This window comes from Brugia malayi (genome assembly GCF_000002995.4).
Source record: "Brugia malayi strain FR3 genome assembly, contig: Bm_v4_Chr2_contig_001, whole genome shotgun sequence".
Taxonomy (NCBI): Eukaryota; Metazoa; Nematoda; class Chromadorea; order Rhabditida; family Onchocercidae; genus Brugia; species Brugia malayi.
Window position 1 is genome coordinate 3423454 of NW_025062476.1, and position 26677 is coordinate 3450130.

General features: G+C 27.6%; 3 protein-coding genes and 1 pseudogene across 4 annotated transcripts; 2 read left to right on the forward strand and 2 right to left on the reverse strand.

Annotated features, from left to right (window-relative positions):
* The first annotated feature begins 6101 nt into the window (after positions 1-6101).
* Positions 6102-8170, forward strand: Bm17486 (annotated as a pseudogene). Its single transcript has 4 exons — positions 6102-6128; positions 6278-6359; positions 6690-7002; positions 7417-8170. Coding segments are annotated over exons 1-4 (1176 nt in total).
* A 3863-nt stretch (positions 8171-12033) lies between these two features.
* Bm17487 (Uncharacterized protein) lies at positions 12034-12546 on the reverse strand (the record flags this gene model as incomplete). The annotated part of the gene is made up of 2 exons (XM_043078293.1): positions 12034-12219; positions 12511-12546. The coding sequence occupies 2 exons, from the start codon at positions 12544-12546 to the stop codon at positions 12034-12036; spliced, it is 222 nt and encodes a 73-aa protein (XP_042934227.1).
* Positions 12547-15223: 2677 nt separating this feature from the next.
* On the reverse strand, positions 15224-16193 carry Bm5133 (Uncharacterized protein; the record flags this gene model as incomplete). Its single annotated transcript, XM_001896170.2, has 4 exons — positions 15224-15409; positions 15489-15611; positions 15786-15977; positions 16128-16193. The coding sequence occupies 4 exons, from the start codon at positions 16191-16193 to the stop codon at positions 15224-15226; spliced, it is 567 nt and encodes a 188-aa protein (XP_001896205.1).
* A 1742-nt stretch (positions 16194-17935) lies between these two features.
* On the forward strand, positions 17936-26606 carry Bm11276 (Leucine Rich Repeat family protein; the record flags this gene model as incomplete). Its single annotated transcript, XM_043078294.1, has 20 exons — positions 17936-17980; positions 18585-18709; positions 19062-19156; positions 19373-19542; positions 20046-20146; positions 20286-20367; positions 20953-21019; positions 21444-21520; positions 21792-21920; positions 22534-22629; positions 22847-22963; positions 23128-23352; positions 23588-23709; positions 24133-24252; positions 24483-24636; positions 24712-24888; positions 25164-25232; positions 25532-25682; positions 26037-26099; positions 26488-26606. 20 exons carry the CDS (start codon positions 17936-17938, stop codon positions 26604-26606), a joined length of 2304 nt encoding a protein of 767 aa, XP_042934228.1.
* Between the last annotated feature and the right edge of the window lie 71 nt (positions 26607-26677).

Below are 26677 nucleotides of genomic sequence, written 5' to 3' on the forward strand. Positions count from 1 at the left end.
AATTGAAAGTTATAGCAATTAATGGCAGTTTAGTAATTTATTTGTAATTAGCCTCCTTTTTTTAACTATCTATTACTCTAGTGTAATTAATAAGTAATTTAGAATAATTAGTTGTTTTTGTTGAGGCAACGAGTCAAGAAAATTTTTTGGTTGAAATTGAACAGAATCACTAATTTTTACATTTCAATTTAGTCATTGAAATTCTTCAATACTTTCCATTTGTTTATTTATCAAATGTGAAAAATCCAACTAAAACTTTGGACTCAGTGCTGGCACTTATGTGCCAATATTACTTTAATTTTGTGCAAATGTTATTTCTTTCTAAGAGGAGAATTAAGAAAGAATAATTGAAGAAAGTTAAGAAAGGAAAGCTCAAAAAAAGAAAAAAAAAAATGAAAAATTAGTCTAATTGCTTACTGCTTTACAAATAATGCAATGTTATTTTCCCTTTCATCATTAATTTTCATTAGCATCATTAACTACTTCATGAAGCTTCACATGGATTTCATAAATCTCATGCTTGTATTTGAATATAATTTTAACTGCATAAACTTAATTTAAAACGAATATAAAGTGAAATTATTCAGAAATGACACGCATAATATAAATGAAATTATTTCATTACCCAAAAAAAAGATAATACTCGAAATAAGCAGGAAATGAGTAATGTTACTTCAAATACTAATTAAAATTTAAAAATAAATATTTAAATTTATAAAAATTGAAACAAGTAGTGTAAATTTTGCATTTGAAAATGACAATGCTGTTATGCACAATGCATTTTGCTTAATTTCCACAAATATTTGCATAGCAATCTGATTATGATATTATCAAAATTGGAAAAGATATAGATGGGAAAAATTTTTGATCATATCAGAATATTAATAATAAAAAATTCCATTTAAATAATCTATCTAATCTTCCTATGATTTTATTTAATACTGTTTTTAGGGATGCGAATGAAAGTAATTTGCAAACATTGCCGAAGAATCTTGTATTAATTTAGTGGAGTAAACGTTGAGCTTAAAAAATATGAATAAAAATTTCAAGCTGCATAGTAATTTATAAACACTGAAAGCAGAACAAAATCCAATCGCAAGTGAATTGATAAATTTAAAAATTATCGATTTATTTTGATTTATTGTACCACTACTTCAGATGTAAAAAAAATTAAACATATTTAAAATTGTTGATGGTTCTCCCTCTCTCTCATTCTGTTCTGATCTTATCATTTGAGATCAATGTTGCAGTTATGATATCAAAAATACAATAACTAAGTATCACTAATTCATCCCTTTAAAAAAAAAAAATGATATGCTTTTCTTCAAACCAATAAAAATGTGAATTTCTGCTAGAATTGAAAGTCGTTTAATTAAGCAAAATTATATTTTTGTTTAATAACAAATTCAAAATTCATTTTTTTTTTTTTTTGCAAATTCTATGATCATTCGATTATTTTTAATTCAAAAAACATTGAATTCCATTTGCATAGCGACAAAACAAAGTTGCAAAAAAAAAAACGCATTGAATTTATTTCTTAACAAAAAGTATTGTCTTCAGGGCTTTGTGCTATTGAATAGATCAAATTATTTTTCCAAATGCAAAAATACCTTTGCAAATTTATTCACCAAAAAACGATTTTATGCCAAAAGCATGAAGAAATAACATTCCTTCCAGGTTGATTTGGGTGACAGAGAAGAATTAATTTTGAAATCAATTGTGATTAACTATTTCTGATTGTGTCAAAAGCTACTTCTTAATATTATTTCCTATCTGAAAAAAAAAGTCACAGCAAAAAAAATTAACCTAGGGATTCTCACGATGATAAAACAATAGAACTGCTAGGATGACCTACCTTTACTTTATTAGCATACCTTTACTGAAATGGTTTTTAGAAGTTTATTTTTGCATGTCTTCTATTCACTTTACTTACACATATTTCTTCTTTGTTCTCTTATCTTATCACTAGTGAGTAATAAGTGATAATAAGTGATAATTCTAATTGATAATTCTCAGCACTTTTATTCATTTTTCCATCTGAATACAACCTATTGCTAATAATAGCTAATATTTAATTCACTTTTGACAGCTTTTCCTTTTCAATCAAAAATTTGCTTTCAGTAATAAAAACCAATAAGGGAATTTACTAAGACAGTATGATGATGAATTATTTGTAGCAAATTTGAATACTGTATCACAATAATGATAAATCATAATTATTATTTATCTTGCTAACTGAAATATGTGCATTAATGGTACCAATAAGGTTTATTTGAACAAGAATAATGAGAATATTTAATTAAAAGTGAAATAAAATTGATTGTTGAATAAGGTTAGAGTTGTTAATAAAAATGGATTAGAGCTTTTGATAAAAATCTTACTGATTTGTTTTAAAATATCTGCGAAAAAAATAGACAATGATAAAAGTTAAAAAACATTAATTTAATTTGCAAACCATAATGATTCACTGATTACTGAACCAAATGCCATAATAACTATTTCGTCGAATAATCTACTGAAACATTGCATATACCAATATATTCTAGTAATAGTCAATCACAAACTAATAAATTATCATTTGAAATTTATGATTTTAAAATAATGTTCAATAAAATTTTGCTCCAACAAATATTTCTTTTTTATGGTATTTTAGAACTAATTATGATGCTAATTTTTGCTTCCTACAAATACAGTATTACAGCAAAAATCATGTTCTTTCTTATTAAAATAAAAACTTAAATTCAAATTTTAATTTAAATTAAGAATGGAAAAGTGAGCAGTTAATTTCCGGAGAATAGAACCTGAAAATTATTGTGCAGACAATTATTATGTGCTAAAATGTATCTTTTTCTAATTTTACGAATAATTCTTCTGTGATTTTTTCAAACAAATCATATTTTTATTGATTTTTTCTTCTTGAATTAAAAACGGAAGAAATGGTTCACACATTCACTTTCAGTTTTTTAAATTATAAGCAATCAATTGTTGCTAAATTGGGAAAGATGCTTGGGCTTAAAAGGAGAGTAAAGAATATTTAACATTAAATGTATTTCTTCAAAAAATAATTTCTTTAAACATGCCGGAACTGAAATTTCTTTATTACCGAATTCTAAACAAAATTTTGGGACAGTCGTAAAATCATTCATTCACCTTTGTTCATTGTAAGATTGCTTGCTTAAAGCATTTTCTCATTGCTAAATTATTAGTTTTATATCACAAAACAGTGAAACGAATTAGTAAATTGAATTTTCGACAGATCAATCATCGATTTCTTTGGCTTTGTATTATTAATGCAACCTCTGTTAACTCATTGCTTTCACTCTCGATGACAATGGAATTTAGTCAGTTAAATTTATTTTAGACTGAATTATCCGAAAAGATAAGAAATGTTTTTTTTGTGGCTTGCACCACCAATACAGCAGGGAGTAAGAAAATTTTCCCTTTTTTATTAGTTATATTGCAACGGAATTCTATGATCTTAAATCTCGACTACCAACATTAGCCAATTTTCTAGAAGTCGAGAAAAATTTCGTGACACATAAATTATTGAGATGTGAGGAGAAGCTCGAAATAAATCAAAAAAGAATTTGGATGAATATACACTGTATAATTTTACAATGCTCGAGAGTATGAAATTTGGTGCAATTGTAGAAATCGAATTTGTTACTGAATCATTGTTTGAATTCTAAATGTGATTATTTCGATCTAGAATCCAATTAAAAATAATTGAAAATCACCTTTTTATACCTATATTATTATCAAATTATTATCACATTATTATCAAATTATTACCAAATTATTATCACATTGAAAAATATCCGATAAAAATATATACATACGTATATTTTACAAATATTGTTGTCGAGATTTCTTATTCTTCTGTATATTCTCTTTATCTAGAAGCCATTAAATTGAATATAAAACCAGCAAAAATCATGTCAATATGTACATTAAAAATACTTAAATCTTTTCTATTTCAATTAAAAGTAATAAGCTTTCAAGCTGATCGTCCTATATCGAACAAAATTCTTAAAAACTATTAAACTTAATTTCAACATTTCTATTTTGATTTGAAATGTTCGAGAAGAAAAGTCATAAAAAGAAGACAAAAAGCAATTGGCAACATTGCGATGATCAAATGATATATCTCATCAATGATAACAATTGCAAAAAAAAAACTTATTTATACCTTTGAACTGCTATCATTTTAAAATGAATCAAAATATTTGCATGTAAATTCCTACTACAATAAGAAAAGAAAAAACAAAATAGCTCGAATGCATTAAAATTTTTTTGTTATTTTACTTTTATCATTGTTTTTTTTTTTTTTTTTCATTAAGAAACGAATACAAATCTTTTTGAATATTTTATTGCTTAAAATTCTATTTTGTTTAAAAAGAAACGAACTCTTTTGTTACTATATTATAAACACTTTTTATTGAATGAATAAAAGAAGTCAGCTAAATAGAAACATGCGTAGTTTTTATTTATTTTAAAAAAAATGGAAATGTATCAGAGACGATCATTTGTCAAATTCAATTTAAAAAAATTAGGAAAAAAATTTAAAAAAAAATAAAAATTTTTTTTTCCTAATCATTGCATCATTGTTACTTTCAAAGGATCTGAATTTATTAGCATTCTAAAAGAAAAAAAAAAGAATATTACAAAACATTAATTAAATCAAAGAAATTCCAAAATGCTTTTCACATTACCTTCTTATTGTTTTCCTAAAACAACAAGTAACATCCATTATTGTCACAACTGATATCTTCGCACTTTTAGCTATTTGATGAAACGATTTAATGAACAAATAACAAAATTAATTAGCATTTATTGTCAAAATTAAAACTTATCACAAAGAAAGATTACGAAGATATTTTTATTTCAATGAAATATGCATTTTTTCCTATAATTATGTTGTATGGAAAAAGGATTTATAACAATAAGTTATTGTTAAAAAACAAAAAAGATTTTACCGAGAAAATTTATCACAAAAAGGTTTAATGTCGAACATTGATAAATCATAAAAGATAAGGTAAATAGTTATAAGTTTTTGTTTTTTTATACGCCTTTTCGTATATTTATTGAAACATACACAATTTGAAATTTTGTTCCGAATGAATATTTTCTAGATTTTGTTTTGTTATGCCAAAAGAGCTAAAAAGTTTGCCACAATTTAGTTTTGCAGATCAAATGATTTTAATTTTACTTTCTAGAAAATTGAGAATATTAAAATCATAAAATAGAAAAAGCAGAAATTGTCATATTTAATTTCATTTTAAACAAATATAAACTGTTTCAAATTTACATCCAAATTGATAAGTCATTTATCCGATATTTGCTAACTATATTAAGCTTATTTAGAATATTGCAAATTGTTAATAAAGAATATATACATTTGCTTAAAATTGCTCCTAATTTTATTGTCATAATTTTTCAGTCTGAGAGTCAATTCGATTATTAAAAAGTTTTCAGCTCTTTGTTCCAATTAACTTTCATATTATAATCCATATCAATCTGCAATATCAAAGTACTGTAAAAGTCTTATAAATAATTAATGTAATATTAAAAATCAATTTCTGCTATAAAAGGCTAAAGGTCATCCGAGAGTGATAGCTATTTTTGTGTATTTTACTATAAGTCAATACCAGAGCTAAACTATAAAGAGTTAAAAGCATTGTCTGGAGTCATTCTTTAGAAATTGTAAGCCTGAAATTGGCTCATCTCTGTTTCCTGCACAGACATTAATCTTTGTTCAAATTTCTTCGGGTCAATCTCGAACAAATTTCTCCCACAAACTGTAATATAATTTAATTTGTCTAATAACCCTTAGTGTGGTATAATTTGATATTATCTAATAAACCTTACTGTATAAGAGGTAAACATTATTCGAGAGTGAACTCTTTGCAATTATGCGCCTTGTGCTTTCAAAGATTCGTGTACATTCATTTCTTTTTATGTGGTCACATTTAAAAATTACATTTGTATTTCTGTATTCATTTGAAAAAACTCTTAGCATTACACTTTTGTTTACAGCTACCATTGTATCACAGTGTTTGTCAATTAATTAATATATTTAAAAATGGATCATATGAATATTAGTCTAAATAATCCCTACTGTAATAGAGGTAAACTTCTGATATTTTGAGGAATTATTCGTTTTTTATTTTTATTACAAGTTAAAAACACATTCTTAGAATATATTGAAAGAATCTCGCAGAACAGTCAATTCAGAGATCAAAAAGAACTTTAAGTGCTTTTATGCAATTCTTTACAGTTCTACTTGTTTCCCATAATTTTCCAATTCGTCGTTGTCTGTATCCGTTCTAGGACCAACATTAAACCAACTTAAGTCGAAGGTTGTGGTCAGTTTATGAGCTTCAAAAATTGACATTTTATTCTGAATAATCAAGATATTTTTGATAATATCACCGATATTGAGAGTGGTAGACATAAATTTCTAAGGCTTTAATTTTTTTTTTAAATAAAATCGTAGTATACACCAACTTGTAAAACGCCATTGACGCATATAAACTTGAAATATTTCAACTTTAACAATTACTATGATCTATTTGCTCTCATAATGTTCGTTGTCATTGTTATCGTTTTGAGAGGACTTTATAAGAGACTGCTGATAAGAAATAGAAATGGAATCATTTACTGATCACTTAATTCTTTCATATTTGAAGCTAATTATTTATATATTATGGCGATGAAATAACAAATGGTATTTGGAATGGATATGGGACAGTTTTAAAATCAAATTCACATATTCAACTATAATTTCATTCATTTCTGTGTTGAACAAATGATTAATGATAAATGAAATAATACCGTATTGTTGCCAATTTGATAAATAAAACAATTTTATGATTAATATTTGGTTGTTGTTTTTTTTTTTTTTTTTTTTTTCAGGAGAAGAAAATGAATAATCTATTGATAGCAATCAGTTTAGTAATTCTTCTTGTGATATTCCCATCAAAATCAGATTTAGAAATTGATGTAATTCTCACAAATTTATTCTTCAAATTTTATAAAATAATCCACAGATAAAGTTAATTCTATCAAATGATCCAATAGTAACTTTATATGCTAAATAGTGATCTGACTTGATCATAAGGTTAGCTAGAAGATGAGATGAGAAGTGATGTAGCAGTTAGATAAATATATCATATATTCTACACTTTTGTTTACGAATGTACAAAAAATAAAAATATTGTTTATCGTGGTGTAAGTGAGATGTGACATTTAGAATGTGAATTCTCATTTAAAAAATTAGAATTGATTTATTCCTTTTCAATCTACTAATTTTATCACTGAACTAATTTTTTCCTTCTTCTTTTTTTTTTATTTTAAATTCTATTTTTAATATGTTTATAAACAAGGATTTATTTACTTTTTTTTTTTTTTTTTCAGGATTCCTCAGACAGTGATTATGCTCATAGCAATGACGACGATTACAATGAAGAAGAAGATGAATATACGACCAAAGGAGAATTTGTTGAAACTGATGGCAAGTAAGTTATCTAAGGAATTTTAGTAATTTTAATTTTTCCAAATATTTTTAATGAATTTTTTTTCTGATTTGTTAATGACATCATTCGTTGTTTGTATACTATCGATAAGACTGTTTATGAGTTGTCAAAAATGTGGTATTTATTGCTATTTATATTGTTGTAATCTTTTTCTTTTCGATTTTTTTTTTTTTTTTTGAAAAAACTTTTCATTAAATAAAATATTTTGGAATAATAATTTCAAAATTAACTCTGAATTATTTTCATCATCACATATTGCTTTATTTGTACATTTAAAATGTGCTATAAGTAAAGTTTGAAAATAAATGCAAAAAAAAAATTTCGTTTTTTATTTTATCTAAATCATTTACAGATGGAAGAATTGCAGTTCTCATGCAGATTGCTATGATTATCGTGAACCAATAGCTTGGTGCAAACCCACTGCAAATCAATTTTGGACGTAAGCGCTTTTCAATTATTTATATTTTAAAAATTTTAATGTATGCTTATTAGCAAATATTTCAACTTTTGAAATGTTTGAATTTTTAGAGACAAAGGTTGCTTCTGTGAAGATATGTTGTATTCATGTGTGATCGAAAGAACGAACAATGGCAAATTAGAATATTCATATTGTACATCCAAAGAAAACTGGCAATGTTTATAATAAATAAACAACCTGTAATAATAAATAAACAACCTGTATTTGATTTGTTTATTTTATATTTTCTGTTTTCATTACTTCTAGCAATTTTATTCTTCCTTTTGTGAAGAGATTTAGGATATTTTTATTTTAATATTTCGTTTTTCTACTTCAATTGAATAAATTAATGACTGAATAAATAATTGTGATAAATAATTTTGAAAGTTTCAGAATTCATTACAATAAATTTATTATAAATTTTTAAATCAAAAAAAAAAAAAAAAAACTTGATACAAACGAATTTGTTGCTGTCTTCCCGTGTTTTTAATTTATATATGATTTTTTTTTTCTCAAGACAAATAAATTTATGAATAATTCAAAAATTTACTGTAAATTTAACAAACAGAAAGTTAACAGTAAAAGCCTAATTTCTTTTCATCCTTTTTTGATAAAAAAATTTCTATGCTTTGTTGTGGATACTATGGATTTTATAAGTTACCTATAACTTATTTGTTCCCAGTTTTATTGTTTTTTTTTTTTTGCTTTCTACCTCAAAAACTAATTATTTCGAAGTGTTACTTAAAGAAGACAAATTTCAAATTTCAAAAGAAAAGTTTCGACTAGCTTTTTTCAACTAATAGCGATCTAAACGAAACCCATTTTTAATTATGCAATTTTTCCATCACCACTCAAGCATTTTCACTCTCATACATAAAAAAGTAAATAAAAGGAATTTTTTATTGTGTATACAACTTTTTAAGTTTTTACTTTGAGTTATTTTAATTTGAAATAAGTAGTAAAGTGAAATTATTTAAAAATAACACGTATAGTATAAGTGAAATTACTTAATTATTCAGAAATAATAGCTGAAATGACTGGGAAGTACTGAAAAATTTTTACTTTTTTAAAATTTCTTTCACGTGGAAAAGAAATTAACGATATGAACTAGCACATATTAAAGTATGAAATATGGTTTTAATTCAGAAATAGATGTTTGCGCAAATAATTTAATTCGAATTTCATTTAAGTTGCAAACATTTTGCAGATTTAACACAATTAAAAAGGAATCTTTGAAAATGATAACGATAAGTCATTAATTAACAAATATATTTAGGTTTTGCAAGACTTTTTTTTTTTAAATTTCAAAGTGGAGTTCAATTGAAATTAATTGGTTGAAATAATTTTTTAACTTCTTTACTAAAGTAAGTATATCCAGTTGAAATTATTGCTTTGTATATGTAATCGATTACAAAACTAGCAGAATGATTAAGAGAAAAGTTTGCTTTTGGATCAGATTTTATACTTTTTCGTTTTTCTATTATTTACATAAAAAAACAGAACATTAAAATAGACGCATTAAGATGATAATTTAATTAACATGATAATCCAGTTGTCATTTTCTCGAATTAAATGTTGGTTTGATTTTTCATAAAATTTTCTCGAGATTATTGGATTATTCAGTATTATCTCAATGAATGCTAAATAACTGATATGTTTTTTTTTTTTACTTTAAAGCCCTCTTATCAACAATTCTTTTAAAGTAATTTATCATTGAATTATGATATAATAATAAAAACTCATTTTTGTTACATAAATGCTGTAATTTAATTCTCAATTATTTGCTTATTTGAACCATTTAACGAATAATAGTTTAACAAAAATTTCATAATCCAATCTTTATTATATTAATTTTACAATTCAATTTTGTTTAGCACAAATATGTCGAAAATTTGATATCCACTTGTAATTAATTAATTAATTAATGAAAAAGGTAAAATTGTCATCTCTACTATTCATCGCTACTGAGTGATAACTTCTTGAAATTATCATTGAATGAGATCAAAGGATAAAATGGATTCTGTCAAATTATTTTGCAACTATGCACAAAGATTTAATTTTCCTTCTTTTTTTTTTCTTCAATTATTTTATCAGATATCGTTTAATTATATTCTCTTAGCTAATTTCGTTTTAAATTTTAAAATATTTGAAGTTAATGTTGCTACATCTCTTTTTTTTTTTTTTTTTTTTTTGAAACACAACTGATAGTATCACGGTTATTATTTTACTACACTACGATTATTGATTTTAAAAAAAGGATAGCAAATATTTAGTAATTTTTGTGAGTAAATTAAATATGAATGATTCTTGAATTTCAAACATTTTTGAATAGTATGCATGCACTTTCATATTTGATCCACGAATAGAAATATGCAATCAATGTGTTGAAATTTTTCAAATTTTGTAGATAAGCAAAAAATTATTTTCTTATCATTTAAATAATTTCAAATTACAACTTATTTATTAAAAAATTATTCCATAGAAAAAAATAAATAAAATAAAATTCATTAAAGTTATGCATAAAAGTTGTTTATTTTATGCAAATTAGTTTGTAAAAGAAAAAAAAAAAAACGCTCATAAATAAAAACACAATATAATATACAATGTTTTCATTCTAGAAATTAAATCATTTATAAAATAATGCTTAACTGGTTTGGTCAGCTTACTACTTGTCTCTTCATATTTGACAATTTATTAAATATAGCACTCATTGTGGAATGTAATGACTCAATATGGGATAAAAGACTCCACGAAACTACCATTGGTACTACTACTACTACTACTACTACTGCTACTGCTACTACTACTACTACTACTACTGATAGTACTATTATCACTACTACTAGTACCAATATTATTACTAGTAGCAGTTTTACAAAATATATTTACGAAAGAATTGGAGAAATGGTATCCATTAATGAAAGAAGAAATGATAAGAATGGAGGTATAAAGAGTGATAAGGAGGATGTGATAAGGAATGAAACAAGAGAATATCTAATATCAACTCATCAATATTTTGTTACAACAGGTATAATTAATGAAGACAATGATATGTGGAATAAATTAAAGAAAATGAGCAAATCTGATACCATTATTGTTACAATGATTTTCATTTTATTCATATTTCTTTGTAGTGTATTTATTGCGTTAGTTATGCAGAAATAACTTTATGTTTAGTCAGTTTATTTTTATGTGTGTGAAATGTTTGAGTTTGAATCTCGAAATAAATCTGAACTTAGCTAATGATTATGTTAATGCATATATTGGTTATTGATTATGTTAACGTGTATCTTAATTAATGATTATTTTAATGTTTATTTTGATAAGTGATTATGACAAAAAGTGTATCTTTGTCAATGTTTTTAAGCGTGTATTTTATTGATAAACGTTGTTACATAAATAGGCAAACATACAGATAAGCAAAAAAAAAATAGCATACATCAGTGTAAACTTAAACTTTTTTAATATTTACACTGGTATTTTTGTTTATAGAGGGATTAATGTTTACTTAAAAATACATTATTTCATTCTATTCTCACTTTACTCAATGTGTCGTGAATTTTTTTTTGAGTGGTTTGTCGCTGGTCAGGAATAAATAGGAAATTGAAAGGCTTATATGAATGTTGAATAAGCATTTCAATAGATAGTAATAAAGATGATATTTTGTAGGTGGTGGGACTCTTTGTTGTGATGAAATGACAGTAAGATTATAAAATCTTTATTAATACAATACGAATTTAAGATGACAAATACTAATATATAGGGTGACAAAATAGAGAGTATAATGTCAAGTAGTTGTAGTTGAATTTTTGTTGAAGAAGAAGAGATTAACAATGGCACCTCTATTTGTCCCAGAAGTGAACAACCCTTCAAGAAGAAGAAGAAGATGAAAATGATCGTGATTCTTCTTTCAGAAGAAGAAGATAATCATGATAGAGATTCTTCTTTCCTTCCTTCAGAAGATGATGATTCTCATTTAGTATTAAGTTTATATATATCAAGATTGGGAGTGGTTTACAATGGATTGCAATAGACATTACATCAGCTTGCAAGAGACATTGCACCAGCTTGCAAGAGACATGCACCAGCTTGCAAGAGACATGCACCAGCTTGCAAGAGACATGCACCAGCTTGCAAGAGACATGCACCAGCTTGCAAGAGACATTGCACCAGCTTGCAAGAGACATTGCACCAGCTTGCAAGAGACATTGTACCAGCTTGCAGGAGCTTACAATACACATTACATTAGACTACACCAGATGTCCATTTGTATACATGACCGATACATACATAGGTTGTGCTATGATTAAGAAATGATTTTTTGTTAGATCAAGATAACAAAAGGAAGTGAAATAGCTGAGGAATCTAAAATTCCTTAGATGATTCATAGCATTGCTAACAATTATTTACAATTTGAATGATTAAATTTTATACAAATTTATTTTATTTCAAGTTTCGCAATGTTAAAAATTCGCTACACAATGCGTAAACAATAATATGAAATTATTTATAACTAACATATTTATTGATTGTGACAATGTCACATTGTATCATCCGAGCTAATGCTAATCTTTGAATAATTTAGGAGACAATATAATCTAAAATTAATGACTATTCATATAGTAATAGACAATTAGCACTATAAAGAAAATATATATATATATATATATATATAGAAATATTTCTAAATGAACTAATTGTTTCATGAATTAAAAAGTTTATAAATTCAGCTTAGGATTTCACTGATCACTACTTTACAGAGAACTGATAGCTTTTGATCAACATTTCGTCATCAGATCAAGTAGATTCAATTAAATTAAATTAGCAGAAATTTTGAACTTTTATTTTATTTTTTTTTTTGATGACTATCTCGAATTGACTACTTCATTTATCGTTTATTATATTTGAGAACAACAAAATGAATAAGTGGTAAGTGTTGCTACCCTTTGCTTATTTTTTCGTATTCAATTTGATTTTCTATTTCGTGTTTTTATTTATTTAATTGGATCATAGAACCAATTAGTCATAGTATATAGTTTTAAGGATTTCAGACTAGATCCATCAGTGTTGCTGATTGTTACATTTTGTTGACACAGAGACAATGTTTAATGATATTAATAACATTTAAGTTTCAGTATTTCAGACTACTCTCCCTATCATACATCATTTACTAAATACAAAAAATTAATAGTGTAAGAGTAGGGTATAAATTCATTGGCACAACTTTAATGTGATATATTTCAATTTGAAAAAGACGAATTTTTACCTTCAATTCCAATAAAAGACTTGTCATTGAAATTTACTTCAACACATGTTACTCTTCCTCGCAATGAAAAAAGAAAAAAAAAAAAAAAAACGGAAAATAACCAGATGTAGCAGTGGTACCTGAAAAACCGGTTTCTCACTTAGCATACCAACTCATTTGAAGCCATGACAACGAGCAATTAAGATGAGTGTACAAGACTATTGGAGTCGCATTAATGTGTCACTTCCGATTTCCTCAACCAATTTTAACCTTAGAAATATCAAATTTGAAAAACCGCTGCTGCCGTCTATGCCACCGCAAGCCAATCTTAGTTGCATAATAATCATGTGATTATCACTGCTATAACTATAACTATCTTTTATTCTTATAACCATCAATCTGCTTTATGATATTCATAATTAATAACTTAAAACAGTATAGTTTGTTGCTGTCATAGTTTTGCTTTGCCTTTTTTAAAACAAATCATGTAAGTATAAGATTATATCTGATTAATTTACAAAATTTTCTTCTAAATCAACTGACTGCATTCGTGAATATATAGCTACCAGTATACTTTAAGTTCACGAAACACAAAACATGCACAGCTTGCAATCAAATTTTTCATTAAATAATTAAATGCGACAATATAAGTATGACAGCCAAATGAAATAAGTAAGCTGCATGATAACTGTTGGGCAAAGCACACAAACAGATTAAAACGTACTGAAAGCAATGAACACAACTTTAATTACAATGTAGAGAAATAAAACAAATCTTTAAGGAAGCTGCTATAATGGAGTATTCAGTAATTAAGAAACGATGCGCTACTGCTCAATAAGCGACCATCTCAACAAGGAACACACTGACAGTACTTAAAGGACATATATGAGAGAAATTTATAAAAAAAAAATTATAAATCTAAAAAACTATAAATCTCATTTAAAAACTATACAACTTAAGTTATAATAACTTCTTACATTCAAAAATCAGCATTCTGAATAAATTCAAGCAAGAAATTTAAAATTCAATCTGACTATGAAATGAAATTCAATACAGCATTCCTTTTAAAAAATGAATTTTAATTTTCCGGTTAACAAATAATATATTTCAACTGGAGTAAAATAAAGAACTTAGTTCACCTGATATCAAGTAAAATGTAAAATAAAAACACTGAAAAAAAACGTAAAGACTCCCCACGTATAATTCATTCCATTCTCTTAAAAAAGGTACGGTACCTGACCTTAATCCGAGTCAAAAAGTGTTACAAGACTTACATTTCTATTCTGATACAATATAATAGTAAAGAACAGAAAATGTAAGAGTTTACTGGTCATATAAAAGCAGCTTTTCAACAAAACATCCAAAAGAAAATGCCAAAAAGAATTAGCTAGTACCCATCCGGTGATTATCCACTAAGACTATAAACATGCTGAGATTATTGATGCTTACCAGAGTTGCCAAATGCTTAATAAAATATGGGTGGAGTTTAACAAATCGTAAAGAATATACTGTTATTGTCAAATTAAGAGTAAAACTTACTGAATTACAACGAAGCAAGCAAAAAATACCTGCACTAATCAATAGAAATTATTCATTTCATTTGAAGTAATGAGAAAAAAATAATTGGTCACTCAAATCCAAAATGAAAACGATCGTAAATATCAATTTTCAATCATGCAATATTTTCCAAATTTTCTTTGAATAATTTGTTTAAATAATATGAAGGGGTTGCAAATTTCTTGTCAAAAATTTTCTCTATATTTACTTCTCACAAAGAGTATAAATGCTTCAGAACAAATAAATGGAACAGAAAAAATCTCTCAATTTTATATTCATATAAACTAATCTTAAGCTATTACAATACCAAAACGATAAACGTATCTTACTGGGCAAATAAAAGTAGCTTATTAAATACAGCACCTTTACAGCACCATGTTGCAAATGTTCTTGTTGTATGCAATTTGCATAACATGGTAGAATACCATTTTATACAAGATTTGTACCCTGAGGATAGACTCCCGGAGACATTGTGGTCGTTGTGGTACTAATTGTACTCGTCTTGTCACCCTCGATTATCACCGTTCTCAAATTTAAAAGCAATCCATTCGGAGTAGCACGATATAGGAGGATTGCCAAGTAACCACACACTGCTGCACAAAACAGACAAAATAACTGAAAACTTCGAAATTTATATTTTCGCAACGGAATACAAATAAAAAAAAAAAGAAAGAAAAAAAGAAGAAAAACATACCGTGGCGAAAAAGTAGGACAAGAAAAGGCTGATAGGAAAACCAATCGAGGAAAACATGCTAATCAAGCAGATCAACGTTGATATACAGAAAAAGAAGAAAAAAAGCAAGGAATAGACGAAAAGCTGAAATAAATAAAACTTTTTTTCAAATAGTTACATAAAGTGATAACGAAAAACAAAACAAGTGCAGAAACTCACACTCAATTCCTTAAAAAGTCAACTCCATCTGAAAACTCCATCTCTAGGAGTTCTATGACAGTGCATAATGTCTAGTTGCTGTAAAAGAAATAAACTTACCAGAAGTGCAAATGGTATAAATGCAGTCATCTGCCCGATATTCAACATTCGTCGTTGAAAACCAAGCAGATGAACAATCCACGTGAGTAAACCGACAAGAAATATTGTCCAAGCACAAAAAAATACGAACGATATTCCATTGTAGTAATACGGCAAGCAATATAAATTAATCAGCAATATTAAGCAACCTAACTGAAAGTATACAAAACTGGCAAAAGCTTCACGTAGAAAAATTAATTTAAAAATAATCTGTGAAAAAAATTCTGATCTTTTTAGTCATAGAAATAATGCTAAATGCGATAGAAGTGGACAAAAATTATAAAAAGCTAGTGTGGAGCTTACCCACTGAGCGGTCATCACAATACCAAACGGCCATTTGGTCACAAATTGTTTGTCGATATCAACCATTTCCAAAAAGTCCAAAATAAGCACTAATATTAATTAAAGTTCCAAAGCCGAGAAAAATTTCCAGCCTTAAAATATAAATACTACATTATTCTTCCGCACTGGTCGCGCTAATCTATCATTTAGCTGCAAGCCTATATATTTATAATTAATAAAAAACAATAAAAAATGACTGTATCTATAATGATTTTATATCGACTGCAGGAAAATTCTTTTTTCTTTATTTTAAGCAATGTTTTCATTTCGAAACCGAGTAAAGTAAAGACTTAACTCTTTTTTTTTTTTTTGACACCACAGAACTTAACGCTTTGCGCAAAACAAACTCCTCGATAACAAATTTACTGGAAGTTCAAAAAATAAAATGCCGAGCGACCGCCCAAAATTATTTCTGTTTATTTTTCTATAAATATTATACTATCGCTTTCCCACTGATCGCTAATTCATCATTTAGCTACATATCTATTGGCATCTGTTTAGCAAATACTTATGTTGTAATAACAACGTCATCGCTCATTGCTATTTGTTGATAAGTAAAAAAATAGTCATCAATCAGTTTCAATCAGTACATACATACACGCGTTTACAGTACACTGACAAAAATACAAACAGTATACAGAAAAATGAACGATAAACTCAGTGTAAAAGAGAGAATAAAAAGTTCAAATAACTAAAAAATTGTACGATCCATTAAATGGCGTACAATATTTAATGATTAATTACAATATCATATAATACATAAAATGAAAATATTACACCTAAACATATGTATTAAACTTTAATGTTCATACATTAAACAACATGTAAATTTGTTAGAAAAGTAAAAGGTAAATATTTTAAGATGAATAAATTAAGATGAATTTCGATCATAACACAGCTAATACTAATCTTTCAACCATTTCAGACCAACAAAATTTTCTACAATTTATCCAGCTTTTCTGATATATTCCAGAAAGAGTGAATAAATTTCCTGCCAGAAAACACTTTGACACATCCTACCAGTAGCAATCAAAAGAGCGGAAGATGAAATCAGTGAAGAGAGGAAGAGAAGTGAGACAAATTTTCCCGCAACTCACTTCCTTCTCTCACGGGCGCGCTATGAAATTTATTGTGTTTCCTCTAATCTTCCATTACTTTTAATTATAGATAAGTTCACGAGGAAAGTGAAGAATGATTGGTTATTTTATAAAGATTTGTCATGCTTGTTACTTCATATTTCATCATAAGTAAAACTCTTATCCTATCTTTTTGCTTAAAATTTTAGCATTATTGTTATAGATATATACGAATATATTCTTTCCATATTCTATCTCTTTCTCGTATGTAAAATGTTTATGAAATAAAAGATTGAAGTAAACATACTTATGATTTGTCATTAAGCCTTTAATGCATCTGTTAGTATTTATTTATATTTGTTACTTAATACATGCTATAATATTAAAAATACTAAATGTACTAATGCGTATGCATCATTCAGAAAGTTATTGTTTACTTGTTTCCTTCAACATTTTATATCTACAGGAAACTAATAGCAGTTTCCAAAGTTTCATAATTTATAATGGATTGAATTTACAACTAACTTATGAGTATTAAATAAGCAAAGTTGCATCAGTGATGAGTTGATTATTATTAGACGGTTAAATCGATGATTTAATACCTTGTTTGCAGTTGATGAGTGGATTGTTATTAGATGACTAAATCGATGCTATTGAAGGTCCACTAACTCTTTGGTCTATAATTACAAATTCATGATGGATTTCCGAACTGAAGTTTGCACATTTGCAAGGCCGGCGGTTAGTTTTGAAATGTTATTACCGTGCATTTTTATTTCTGATCAAGAGAGTTTGAATATAATTTGATGAATTTAATTACTATATGCAGTTTAATGCAGCAAATTTTATAGTAATTTTAGTTCTAATTTTTATTCATATTGTCTCGATATTTCTCTAGTTTAAGCATACTTAGACAAATTTTTTGAATAAGTATAAATCATTGATTTATGGACTGAAGGACCATTAATTACTTCGAATTTTTATGTATTAATGAGATCTCCATAGTCCGTTTAATAAAGAATATTTCAGTTCATTATTTAACAAGATTTTTTTATATTATCACCTTAGTTAGTAACTTGTAACTTGGTTTTTGCATAATTTTAAAATTAAGTTAATTTCCTTTTTTTTTTTTTTTTCAAGATGCAAATAAAGTGGAAAAGGATCTATTTTGCTTAACAGAACCAGTGATAACACTGTATATGCTATTAGTGCCATCTTGTCAAATGATATTTCACTATCAGGCGATCACTGCTTTCGATTAACTTTATAATAGTGGTGATATGATTGTAATAATTTATGTGATGTTAATTATAAATATTGCTAGTTTTCCAATTCACTGTTTCAGGCAATGTTCAAAACATTACGACGCCTTCATGGCTACAATTTGGAAAATCGTGGTTTAAACGATCTTTCTGAAACATTTCAAAATTTCGTTACGCGAGCTAGATTCTTTAATATTGGGCGATTAAGGTGAGGTACAGTTGATGGTTGTACAGCATTTCACATTGTATGTGGTTTTGTTAGTATGCGAACTTTAATTAATGGTCAGCATAGCCCAATTATTAGTGGGAATTTGCATTTCATAGTAAATAGTTCAGTTGATTTGTTTTTTGAGTTTGTAAAATGTGGTAGGGGGCATATTTTACTATTGATGGGGTTTAAAAAATTATGCTTTGATTGAGATATTCGTTATCAATATAAACTATGCATCCTTTAATTAGTAATTCGTTTAATAATTTTGGTTTTCATGAATTTATATGGCTTTTGTTTGTATGAAAACACTTTTAAAAAATTTGTAAGGCATTTAATTTTGTTCTTTTAGACGTACGTGGTCTCATTCGGCGGTGGAATTTCTAAAATATCGGCGCTTATTACCCATGCTGACATCTGACGAACAGGCATTTAATACCGCTGAATGTACGAATTTTTCTTAGCAAATCTACAGTTATAGTTTATTGAAATTTTTTGAGGAGGAGTAGTCTTAAGCCAAACTTTTATCTGCTTAATTGGAACTGTTATTATTTCCTGTATTTTTATTTCCTCCCATATAGGTAGTGACTGATGCTTTGTAGCTTTGACTAGAATGGAGCATTTAGTGGTTTTCGAATTTTTTAAATATATTTCCTTTATAAGTTTCCGATGAATTGACTCCTGGTCTGTCAGTATCGACATCGACACAGTCAAAGGAATGTGACAGTCCACTTCAACGGTCAAAAAATGAAGACCGAAAAATTCTCGTTACGAATATTTCCCGACATGTCACGGCTAATCAGCTTAAATCATTTTTCTCAAAGTTTGGTGCCGTAAGTTTCTTCATTATATATGTACTTTAATTCATATACGTGATCAGTTTGATTTTATTCTTTATTATCCGTATGGTACTTAACTGTCAATATTATATCGACATATCGACTTTGTATCATTTTCGTGAACTATTCTTATGGTTCTGTAGCTGTCACTGAATTCCAGCATGCGCTGTGATGAAAACAATATCGTTTTTTATCTATTTTGATAAAGCTATCAATTTGAAAACAATTTTATAAAATTTAATTTCTATAGTTACTAATCTGTCTATAATAGTACTTAAGTTTGCATACTGCATGCTATAGCTATTAATAACAATGTTTCATTGGAAATAATTCTTCACAAAAAGCATTGCTCATTAGTCAAGAAATAGTGGAATAGAATAGAATGCTTCAGCTTTATGATTTAAAACTTTTTTCGCTTTGTTTCATAGATACTATTATATAATCTTCTTTGGATGGTAATTTGTTTACTATTTAGGCAAGAGCTCCATCCTTTGCAGATATCAAGTTGTTATATACCGTCAGAAGAACGTCAACATTCATTGTACGCTACGTTACCAAAAAAATCTCGATCAAGCTTGACCGCTTACATTACATTCAAGTTAGTCGGTACTTCAGTAATTTAATAAAGTAGTATTTTAAAATACTAAATCGTAAATTTTACTGATGTAATCAACAATAAAAAATGTAAAAATGTTATTTTTTGATTCTAAAATTTCGAGTGGTTTTAATTTTTTCAGAAATATGGAAGGTGCAGAACGAGCAAAGAATGCAACTGCAGATGAACTGAGATTTTATGATCAAGTGATGTTGATATCGCAGGTAAGCTGCAACTTTTTGTTTTTTTTCTTTCAAAACTTTTTTCGGAATCGATTTTTAAATCAAATACGATTTAAAAATATTATACTTTAAAAATATTATATTGTCAGTATTTGGCGATCGTTAGCAGTACCATTCTAGTAAAAGAATGATGCATTGAAAGTTGGTAACTATATTTCATATTCCTGCTATATACAGTAGTGTATTGGGAATCAGGTAAGCAAGTAGTCATTTTTGAGCAGTCGTGTCTCTTTTGTCTTTTGACTTAATTATTCGCAAATTTACAGACCGATGTTCTGTTTAGTTGCGTTTTCTTCAGGGGTAGTTTATAGTTTTTTATGAAGTTTTAGTAAAGCCACTGCAAAAAAAAATTTCGAAGTACTTAATATTAATCGTCTTATATTCAATTTAAGAAAACATTTTGTTTTATCCTATTGTTTATATTAGCAGACGAAATAGGCATAGTTACCAATTATGGGAGAAGTATTGATGAAAATGATTGGCATATGTGCATGCCAAGATTTCAAAATTATAAAAATGCAGAGAAAGTATAGCATGTTCTCTGCTAGAATTTCACTATTTTTTCAGTTATCATTAAAAAAAAAGGGTGTCGTTCGAAATGCTCTTCAAAAGACGAACGTTTATTCAGGTCCAGGTAATCAATGAATATTTTTTACGAAAAATTGTTTTTAACATAAATTTTAATTTTTTTTTTTCAAAAAATTGGTCGAGTATTATGTCAATTATTTAACTGATGTGAATTTGCGTTTTCTTTGCTATAGATTATAACATCATTGGTCTTACCTGAGGGAGAAAAGAAGAAGTAGAATAAGAGGTAAAATGTATATTATCATTTTCAATCTCTTTAAGAAATGTGTTAAATAATTCTATTTAGTTTCTGTAATTAGATCCATTCATAAATAATATAAGAAGTAGAATGAGAGGGAAAGTATAAGAATAAGAGGAAGAAAAATAAGAGAAAACAAAAAATTGTCTGAAATTCCATATTCGTGATTTATTTGTTTGTTTTTTTCGAAATTTTGTTTTACTGTACGATTAATGACGTTCCTTTTTTCCAGATGATCTTTCCAACAATATGGTAACAGTTGCATCACGGAGTACAACATTATCCACATTAGCAGATGTTGCATCACTGGTTCGTTCATTGCAAAAAAAAGAAAATCAAGTTTTCCATATGGGAATTTTCATTTTATTTATCAGAGGCACTAGGCTTTCTGTTCACTTAATATGATTTAATTGCTTTTTATTATCAATGAGAATAATAAACGCTTCGCTTAATGTATCCATTAGTTGAGGTATTTCATTACTACTCATTCGATCATCACTTATCTGTATTCACAAAATTTAAAAAGATTGTTTTCTTTTAGAACTTGAAAATTTTTACCACTTAATCGGGCTGTTTTCAGTTTTCACATCGATTATCACTGTCAGTACTACCGCCAAAAGTACTTACATTAATCCTGTCTTTCTTGCCACCGATGGATAGAATCCGATTAGAAAGAGTAAGCAAAAGCTTCCTGGAATCATCTATTGAGGTTCTTTTTATCGTTTTTTTTTTTTTTTTTCGCTTGACATTTGTACTATATGTTCTTTGTATAGACTGTTAGATATTCTGAATTTAGATTATATTCATCCAATCCCACTTATTTCTGTTTCGAAATTATAAAAAATTATTTATTTTTGGAATTTTTCAGTCGTAAGATGAAATTCACCGAAATATTTCTTTAACAGATAAGATGAAGGAAAAGCAACTAAGTAATAAATGCAAAAAAAAAAAAAAAAAAAGTATAGAGAGAAGAAAACGAAGAAAGGAAACAAGGAAGTGAGAATAATAATAAGAAGAAAATAGATTATTGTCCAACCACAGTCCAGTGGCTGACAAAAGATCCAGGAAGTAGAACTGAAGTGCTATCGTTCAAAATAATTAAAGAATGGTATCCTAAGTGTTCCTAAAGAATGGTATCCTAAGTGTTGAGAAGAGTATTCTAAATCAAAAAATTGACGTGTGACTCTGATATTAATTTCTAGGCTTTCTTTCTTGCTTGAAATTGCTCTCGAGGTGTAAGTTGAGAATAATAATCATACTTTTAGGAATGGCTGAAGGTATTTGATTCTTTTGAAAGCTATTCAAATTACATCAAATTACAGGCTTGGAAATGGAACGATGCATTATCATTCTCAAGTGATAGTGGTTTTGGACACACTTTCTCACCATTAAATCCTCTTCGGAATATTCATCTGAAGGTAGCAAATTATTTTATTGCTTCCACAATTATGTATTCTTTTTATCTTGTTATACTCACTCTAAAATATACCGTTTGCTTGAAAAATTGGAAATTATTGACATACATCATATTGAGCGGCCTTATGAACAAAAGATTACATGATCTTATTTATTCTACTAAAACTTTCGAGTGCATAATTTTTTTTCACACTAAAAGGTAATTAATCGTTATTATAGGCACTTTTGTCTCGTTGTGGTGTACATTTGAAGTCTTTGGATTTATCCGGAGTAGTACATTTACTGGATGAACAAGCTTTTCATATTATTTCATCTTCATGTCCAAATTTGGAAGAAGTAAATTTCGAAAGAAAATTTTTTCTTTTTTAACCTTTAATTTTTGGTAGAATCAAAAGAAATCAAACTACGAAGCCAAGTTTTATATGTCGCAACTTTTTCTTCTGTTTGTAGTTTAATTCTAATTCTCTGTTCTGCTTATCTGACATTAAGTCATATCTTAGGTGAATTTATCGGGACTCGGTGGTCATTGGCAAACAGTGCGTACATTTGGTGAACCACTGACGAATTTACGGTCTGTTATATACAGAGATATGGTAGGTATAAGTGATAAGACAATGTGGTATTTGTTCAAGCCATTAGGCATGAATATATGTGAAGTTGATCTTCGAGGCTGCCGACGTTTCAAAGGTCGTTGCTTCCGGCTCTTTGGAAATTCATTAGAAAAAGTGAGTCATCGTTTCTTTGAGAATATTAATAGATATATTTTGGTTCTTTCTTGTATCAAAATACACTTTGGTTCTTACGTAGTTGTCCGGTTTATTTCCTGCTTTGCTATTTTTTACTCTATACCTGATATGAAATAAAAATTCACGTGAATTACAAATTGCAAGTTCGTAAAATAATTTAAAGTATAAAAAAAGAAGATAGCTCTTAATTTGGAGCTATTTTATTGTCTTTCAGATTTTACTTGATGGTTGCTGCCGTCTGGATAAACAGTCCCTTGAAGAACTATGTCTTAATTCACCGAATATCACTGAACTGCGGTTGAGTTCATGTCAGTTGGTTTCTGATGATATACTCAGGTAATTGAAATTACGTTTTTTTTTTTTTTTTTTTTATTCCTCTAAAAGAACATAATGTCTAATTCTTATTTCCATAGTCATATCTGTTTCACCTAACAGTTTAAATCTGTTATTATTGTTGGCAGTTTCCGAGTATAATTCATCCCAGGATGTTTAAAACATACTTTTCTATGACATTCATTGCTATTTTATTCGGATTTTTTATCAGCATAACAAAAACAAGTCTTTAAAAAAATTCCGAAAGAATTTAACTGTTTTCTCCTATCAGTAGTTTTTAATTATCAAAAGTGCAAAAATTATTAGTTTAAAGATCGCATCATATGACACTGAAAGTTTTCCAGAGGAATTGGTAATAAACAAATAAAATTATGTTATATAAATTATTAAAATCTCCATAATATTTTAAGGAAACTTAACTTGCAGTTTGATATCGAGAAGCTTAACACATTTAAAGTCGTTTGCCTTGTGTGGTGATTTTTTTCCGAACTTGACTTCAATGGGTTTAATGGCTTTGTTACGATTGCGCTGTCTTTGTGAGCTATCGTAAGTATTTTCGTGTTTATGAAAGCTTTTAGGAATTCCTTTTACCTAACATATGATTGGTTTTTGTTTCCAGAAATTTGATTCAATATATCGAACTTTATTTTTTCGGATGATTTTTTACCAATTCTTTCTTTTCGAAATCAATAATGTGGAGTTAAAAATACGAATTTAATTTAAGAAATTGTAAAATTTAAAACTATTTATTGCAATTTACTTACAAAAATTTTTAGGCTAGATAACAATTCACTTGTATCGGATGAAGTATTGGAAGAAATAACTAATCTTCCACATTTGCGCTTTCTTAGTTTGGCATATGCTGGCTCAGATGTTACAATAACCGAAAAAGTTATTATGAGGATTGGAAAATTGAAGGAGCTTCAAACGGTGCGTTAAAAAAAATAAAGTTGAAAAAGTAAATAGTCAGTAATACTGATTGGATGTATAATTCACTTTTTTCAGCTTGATGTTAGCTCATTAGCAGCAATAACAGATCGCTCCCTATCGACAATTATTTCCGGCTGTTTAAAACTGCAGATTATTCGAGCGCGCTGTTGCACATATTTGGGTGACGAAGGTGTCTGTTCATTAACGACGCTGAAAAATTTGGAGCACATTGATCTGAGTGGATGTCTTCTTGTTGGTTATTTAAAAAATCTTTTTAATGATAAATTTTTGACCATTACCATGGCTTTATGAGAATGGCATTTTAAATATTGATGCTTATATCAAATTAATTTTGGTAATCATCCCAATTTTGATAACCATTCTTTTTGAATTATTTTTGCATATTGAAATATTTTCACTCTACTATTCATTGTTTTTTTATTCACTTTATATTTGCATTTAAGACCGCTAAATAGGAAAATAAAATTATAAATATGGTTATAAGATGATGATTGATAAATTTTCAGGTAACTTCAAATGGCATTCAAGCGTTACTTGATGCTTTTCCAACCTCTGAATATTCTCAGAAACTGACGGTTACCGCTTTATATCTTCCTTGTTTAAGTCATTTCCTCTAAAACTTACTTTAATAGATAGCATTTTTATTAGAAAGATTGCTTTGCTTAATTTTTACCGAAAAAGTTTGATGCATGCCATTTTATGCTGTTTTCTGTCCTTTGATTTTTTTGTCCTTTGATTTTTTATTAAGCAAAATTTAAGGTGAAAACAAATGCATCTTTACTTGTTTTTTACTGCATTTATTATAGCTTAGTTTTTTTTTTTGATGGATTTTTTTTTGAAAAAATTCTTTTGTTAAAACGGAAAAAAGTTACAGATGATCACAGTGGTTGTTGGTGGAACGGTATGTAATGTTCAATCCTTACGTCAAAGTAATAGTCGTGTGGTTGTGGATATAAGCGACTATAGTGTCTCATGTAGTAGTAATACAGCTGAAGAACTTTTTTCAATTTCTGGTAGATTTCTTGGTATGTATCATTGTTTAACATTAAAAATTGTTGCATAATTCTGACCTTCAGAAATAAGCAAGAAGTAGCCATTTGAGGAAAAGAAATTTATACATAGGAAAAATATTGCTTAATAAAGAGGTTATTAAATGCATTGATTAGAATTTATTGTTTACCGAAGAAAGATCCAAAATAAATAGTTTAAAATGAATAGTTCTGAATCCTTTTTTTCTTTTCTAGGGACCTCTGTTAAGTAGAGTTTGATATGCTGTTGTACCACTGCAACCACTGCTTGCAGATATTGTATTTTAGACATTTGTTCAATTTTCATTTCGTTATATAATTTTTCAAAATTTAATATTGACCATATCTTAGGCACAAGGAATAATTCAGACGAAAGTTCATCAGACGACGAGTTCGATGCATTGACTACTCATCGTATGATAACTCTTTTATTATATAATAACTGGTTTCTGTCGGCCATTTCTTAGGCTTTTTTCATTATTATGTAATCGTAGGAGATTTATGTCAGTGTCATACTTCAGAAACGGAAAATTCAACTATCTATCAAAAGAAGGAAAAACTAGTTTTGCTTTTTCTAGTCTTTTTTTTCTTTCATTTCCATTAAGCACAGAATTGACACATCAGAAATACCATGGATTACTCACTAATTTCACAACTGCACATATAAAGATTTTTTGCAGCAGTGGTGTGACGTAAAATCGTTTATTTGATGTTATTTATTGTTTAAGTCTTATTTCTTGTTTTGTTTTTACTGTAATTACTTTATTCAGTTAAGGAATAAAGCAAATTAAGTAATTTGCAGGATCGTTTATAATAGATGCGTTACGCGATGTAGAAGATGACTCACCACTGGAAACACAAGAATCGATTGATGAATGGGCCGAACGTGAAGCTCTCGATTTAGGTCTTATAGCGAAATGAATTGTTTTGGGATTGAAAAGTCCTGTTAAGCTTGTTTTACGAGACCTTCTAGAGTTATGTTTCTTTTCAGG